The 6349-nt window shown below is 25.1% G+C and overlaps 1 protein-coding gene across 1 annotated transcript; it reads left to right on the forward strand.

Moving 5' to 3' along the window:
* Positions 1–236: 236 nt before the first annotated feature.
* Positions 237–3278, forward strand: LOC110645008 (cytochrome P450 81Q32-like). The gene is made up of 2 exons (XM_058154460.1): positions 237–1176; positions 2546–3278. The coding sequence occupies exons 1-2, from the start codon at positions 244–246 to the stop codon at positions 3152–3154; spliced, it is 1542 nt and encodes a 513-aa protein (XP_058010443.1). The 5' UTR covers positions 237–243; the 3' UTR covers positions 3155–3278.
* Positions 3279–6349: the final 3071 nt, after the last annotated feature.

Consider the following 6349-nt stretch of genomic DNA (forward strand, 5'->3'; position numbering starts at 1 on the left):
ATTAGAAATATATCATTCATAGGATAGATCAGATTCGAGCTCCACTCTCCCGTTATATAGTTTTATAAACATGAAATTTCATATTAAAATTTAATTGAATTTATTTATCTTTTTTCAAATAAATTAATAAATTATAATTTTGGTTTAAGTTTTGAAAAGTATTGGAGCCTAGCACACTGACTCCTCACCTATAAAGTTTGATGGAACCCTATCAACAAATAATAATTGCACCATCTTTTAAATATGCTTGAAAATTTAGTCAAGCAGAGCAAAAAGAAAGAAATCATGGAAGACTCAGTCCCTTGTTTCTTCCTTTCCGTTCTCATCCTCTTCCTTGTTTTTAAAACTTTCCGATCAAGAATATGCTACAGAAACCTCCCTCCTAGTCCACCTGCACTTCCAATTATCGGCCACCTTCGCCTCCTAAAACCACGCATGTACCGCACTCTCCAAAATCTCGCTCAAGAATACGGCCCCATCTTCTCCCTCCGCTTCGGATGCCGCCTTGTTGTTGTAGTCTCATCATCATCTGCAGTGGAAGAATGCTTCACCAAGAACGACGTCATCTTAGCCAACCGTCCAAAATTTCTAGCAGGCAAGCACATAGCTTATAACAACACCACCATCCCTCAATCCTCCTACGGCGATCACTGGCGCAACCTCCGCCGCATCGTGGCCATTGAGATCTTCTCTACTGCTCGCCTAAACAAGTTTCTAAGCATCCGAAAAGACGAAATCAAGCGATTGATTACAAAGTTATCACAAAGGTCGCTTCAAGATTTTGCCAAGGTAGAGTTGAAATCATCGTTCAAAGAGCTAACGTTTAACATGACAGTGAGAATGATCGCAGGGAAGAGATATTACGGAGAAGATGTGAGTGACGAGGAAGAGGCGAGACGGTTTAGGGAGTTAATGGTTGAGGTATTTTCGTATATAGGGGCGTCGAATCCAGGAGATTTCTTGCCGATTTTGAATTGGATTGATGGTGGCAGGTTTGAGAAGAAATTGAAAAACTTTGGGAAAAGAACTGATGAATTTGCACAACGGTTGATTGATGAACACAGAAGTAAAAAGAATAATTTAGAGAGCATGAACACCATGATTGATCATCTTCTTTCTTCGCAAGAATCAGAACCTGATTATCTCACTGACGAGATTATCAAAGGGCTTGTGTTGGTTAGTGTTCTGTCTCTCCCCTGTTTCTTGTTCTTCTCTCCAAGTAGAACGAAGTTGAAAAACATTTATTATTATTATAATTATTTGCCATGCACGTGTGAGGATAAGAATCAGGATAAGTCATTTTGCCCTGTTTAAAAAAAACAAAAATGATTTTTTTAAGAAATTAAATATCGTGAATGAATTTGTCAGAAAATAAAGTATGTGGGTCAAATTACATTTTTATATTTCTTAAATTAATGTAGGCAAGGAAATTTTATCAATTATAAACTTTATTTTCTTATTTTTATATTTCATAAATGTTTCAATATAGATAAGCATTTAATTTTATTTATTTATAATTTTTAATTAGTCTATTTTCAACTGCATTTAAATTTAATATTTTAATTTTATAATTGAATATAATAAGAATAATAGCTAAAAAAATCATGTGATTTTTAAATTTTTATAATTTTATTCTAAATTATAAAAATTATTAATTAAATCTTAAGTTTTTTAATTTTTATTGATTCTATTATATTGTTAATAAAATTATCATCTCACTAATAGAAAGTCCCATCAAATATCACAGTAGGATACAAATAATAAGAGTCAAAAAAGTATAGAGTTTGAATAATAAATTTTTTGGTATACGTATAATTGTAAAAAAATTATATAAATTATAAGTATATAATTTTTTTGATAATTTTTTCGATCTATTTTAATTTATATAAAATTTTAAATTACTTTTTAAAATTGAAAGTTAATTAATAACTTGATTTTAATTAATTTACTTGATTTAAAAATGATTCATATACTAATTTTAACTAGTTTTAACAATTTAATTGTTGTTGAGAGTTAATTAATAACTTGATTTTAACAATTTAATTGTTATTGTCATTGCATGTATTTTAATTAATTATATATATAATTTTTATAATAAATATTTAAGAAAATTTTATTTTTTAATCTTTGGCTTATGTTATGGATGACGATATGTAAAATACTTAAAAAAATTATTTACATAAAATATATTTATAATTAATAATTTATATTTTAATTTTAATAATTTTAAAAAAATTGCCTAAAAAATCTTACACTTTTAATTTTTTATAATTATATTTTATATTAATTAAATTATCAATTAAACTCTATATTTTTTAATTTTTATCATTTATATCTTATCATTCATATGATGTAATAGTTAATGTGGCAGTTAATATGATATCTCTTTAGGTTAGATAATAGTTTTATTAATGATGGGATAAAATTTGTAAAATTAAAAAATTAATAATTTAATTAATATTTTTTATGGTGTGTGATAGAATTGTAAAAATTTTAAAAATATAAAATTTTTAATGGAAATACATTTTTAATTGGGCTTGTGCAGACCATGATATTTACGGGGACCGATACATCAGCGGTGACGTTAGAATGGGCAATGTCCAATCTACTCAATAATCCACGCGTACTGAAGAAAGCTAGAGATGAAATAGACGCTCAAGTTGGCCCACAATGCTTACTAGATGAGCCTCATCTCTCCAAACTACCATACCTTCAAAACATCTTCCACGAAACCCTCCGATTATACCCGGCCGCCCCACTCCTTGGCCCCCATGAAGCATCTGATGATTGCACCATCGGAGGATACAATGTGCCACGTGGCACAATCGTATTGGTAAATGCATGGGCTATGCACAGAGATCCTGCGCTTTGGGATGATCCAATGAGTTTTAAGCCTGAGAGATTTGATGACGGAGGAGGGGAGGGCTCCAAGTTTACACCATTTGGATTGGGGAGAAGGGCTTGTCCAGGAGCAGGCCTAGCCCAACGTGTTGTGAGTTTGGCTTTGGGAACGTTGATTCAATGCTTTGAATGGAAGAGGGTCACTCATGAGGAAATTGATATGATGGAAGGCAGAGGGTTCATCATGCCGAAGCTTGAGCCCCTAGAAGCCATGTGCAAAGCTCGCCCAATTGTCAAGAATATTCTCTCTTAATTAGTTTAATATTGCTGAAATATGAATGTTTTATTATCTTGTTTATGTATGTTGAGTGCTTATTAATTTGGATAATGAATGTAATCTTATATTAAGAATATTAATTTGAAAAATCGTTTATTAATCTATCGTTAAATTAATTTTCAAATTATTTTATTATTTATTTTTTACAAATAATATAATATATTAAACCAATTATTTTTACTTCAAAACTTAGCTCAGTCATAATTTTTTATATTTTAAATTATAGATTATTATAGATTAATTTTTGAAGTACAATTAATTTTATTTCTTACTTATTTTATTTATATTAAATTAATAGTTTTAATACACTACTTGGTATTAAATACTTATTTTTATTTTTTTTAATATAATCAAATAATTATTCTTTATAGAGATTAGTTAGTAATAATACCTTATCACTTTTGATGATCTCTCCAAAAAAAAAAAAATAGCAATTGACTAAAGCGGTTGTTAATCCATTAAAATCGATTACAAATCGATTTAGCAACTGATTCAATCAGTTGCAATGGGCCTAGTTGCAAATGGCAAGCGACAACTAAATTAGTTACAAATAGCAATTAACAATCAAATTTGTTGCTAAATTAAATAATTGCAAAAAAAATTAATATTTTTAATTTTATAATTTTATAATTATTTTGTAAATGAGTTGCTATTTACAACTAATTTAACAACTGTAAAGTCGTTTGTTAATTTTAAAAAAATTATAAAAAAAAATTAAAATTTCAAATAAGAAATGAAAAATTCAAGTACATAAAATTTTCAAAAATTACTAAAATAATAAATTGTTAATGAAAATTAACACTAAAAATTAAAATAAAAATATTATAAAAAAATTACTAACAATAACTATTATAAAAAATATTTTAAAAAAATTACTAACAATAACTATTATAAAAAAATATTAACAAAAAATTAAATATAAAAACATATTTATAAGACAAATTACTAAAAAATTACCCCAAATATATATATTATAACAAAAAATTACTAAAAATTAATACTATAAATAATTTAATAACAAAAAATATATATTTGTATAAAAATTTTTATTTTATGCTGAAGAAAATAATTTAAATAAAAAAATGATGAAAAAAAATTGATGATAAAGAAAAAAATGATGAAAAAGAAAATAAATGAGAAAGAAAAAGATGAAGAAAAAAATAAATGAGGAAAGAAATATGAAGAAAATAGATGAGAAAGATAAAATAATGAACAAAATATGGTAGAAAGAAAAGATGATGAATAAAATATATGAAAATGAAAAAAAATGAGAGAAAAGAGAAAAAAAATGATTAGAAGGAAAAGAAAAGAGTAGTAATTTTTATAAGCGAATTAGTAACCGATTTTAGCAATCGGTTGTCTGTTGTCAATTTCTTTTAAAAATTCAGGAAGAATTTTTTGAGAAAAAATTTTACAATTGATTGCAAAATTAGTTGCTAATAACAATCAATTTCAATCAGTTATAGAAATTAGTTACTTTTATTAATCGATTTGTAAATTAGTTGCAAAATCAGAATAAGAAAACAACAAATGAATGGAAACTTTTAGGAGGAAAAAATTGGTTGTAAATAATAATCAATTTTAATTAATTTTAAAAATCGGCGATTGTTAGCAACCGATTTTGCAAATTGGTTGCAAACAAAAAAAATATGCGATAATTTTTAAAGGAAAAAATATGTTGCAAAATTAGTTATAAAAATCACTTGTTGTTAGCAATTAATTCGCAAATCGAAAAAAGAAAATAAAAAATTAGACGAAAATTTTTTTGGCAAAAATCAATTTTGAAAATTAGTTGTAAATAAAAAAAATAGGCCTAGATTTTTTGAGGAAAAATTTTTGCAACTAATTGTAAATCGATTGCCAATATCAACCGACAATAAATTAATTACAAATAACAACTGATTATAGCAAATGGTTGCAAATGAGTCGCTAATTTTTGTAATCAAATTGTAAATTTGTTGCTAACTCTGGAGTTAATTAAAATAATTATTTAATTTAGTAACCGATTCTCTAATTCGATTGTTATTAGTGATTAATTTTAAAATCAGTTACTATTAGTAATATATTTTAACAATCGATTTTTTAGTTGATTACTAATTATATATTTAAGATTTTTCTAATATCGATTAGTAACAGATTCAACAATCAATTATAAATTGGTTGTTATTAACAATCAATTTTAGCAATCAATTATAAATTAATTGCTAATAATAACTGATTCTTAAATCGATTGCTAAATTACTTAAAAATTAACTATTTTATTAAAAAATATTGAAATTATAAATCGATTATAAAATTAATTATTAATAGCAACTAATTTTAGTCGATTGAAATAATTGATTAAAAAACTGATTATTTTTTAGTGTCTTTTCATATAGGTCCTCGTTATTTCTTTAATTTTTATTTTAACAATAAATTCTCTATTTTTACAAATAAAAATTGAAATCTTTAAATTTGTTAGCCATCTACATATTCTTCATAGCCAGTTCATTCAGGCCATATAGCTTTTAGAATTCTTGCATGTCTCTCCTGAAAGTTTTCCATCTGAAATATTTAAGTTTGCCAAGCATATTTTTCTTTTTCATTTTTAGTAGTTATTATTTTTAATATTAATTGAAATTTAAAATTTATAAGTTTTCTGCCATAGCTTTTAATTTATAATATATTATATTATAATTCATGAGTAATTTATTTTTATAAAAATATGAATATATATAATAAAAACAAAAAATATAAAAAAAAGGAAAATTGAAATTGACTTGCAATTATAAACCTTCTATTTATATGTTCGCATGGTAAAATATTTAAATTCAAAACTTTAAATTAATATGTTAACCTAATGGCGGGAGATACAAAAAAATGTATCTTTATCAATATATAAAATTATCATCTACAAACATATATAAAATTATTTTAAATTGAATGGTTCATATAAACTAAACTATATAAGGTTAAATTCTAAATGTCATGTTTCCAAGTAAATAACAATATCATAAAATTTGTGTTATTAATAGCTTATTGGTTGACTTAATGTGTGCTCTTTGCAATACAATTGATTGATCAAATTCCTATTATCCTTCCCCCTTAAGGCTTAATTAAAATACATATATACTAGAGAATTACCCGTGACTATTAATAATTTTAATTTATTATTTTTTAATTTTAATATAT

This window comes from Hevea brasiliensis, chromosome 10, assembly GCF_030052815.1.
Source record: "Hevea brasiliensis isolate MT/VB/25A 57/8 chromosome 10, ASM3005281v1, whole genome shotgun sequence".
Lineage (NCBI taxonomy): Eukaryota > Viridiplantae > Streptophyta > Magnoliopsida > Malpighiales > Euphorbiaceae > Hevea > Hevea brasiliensis.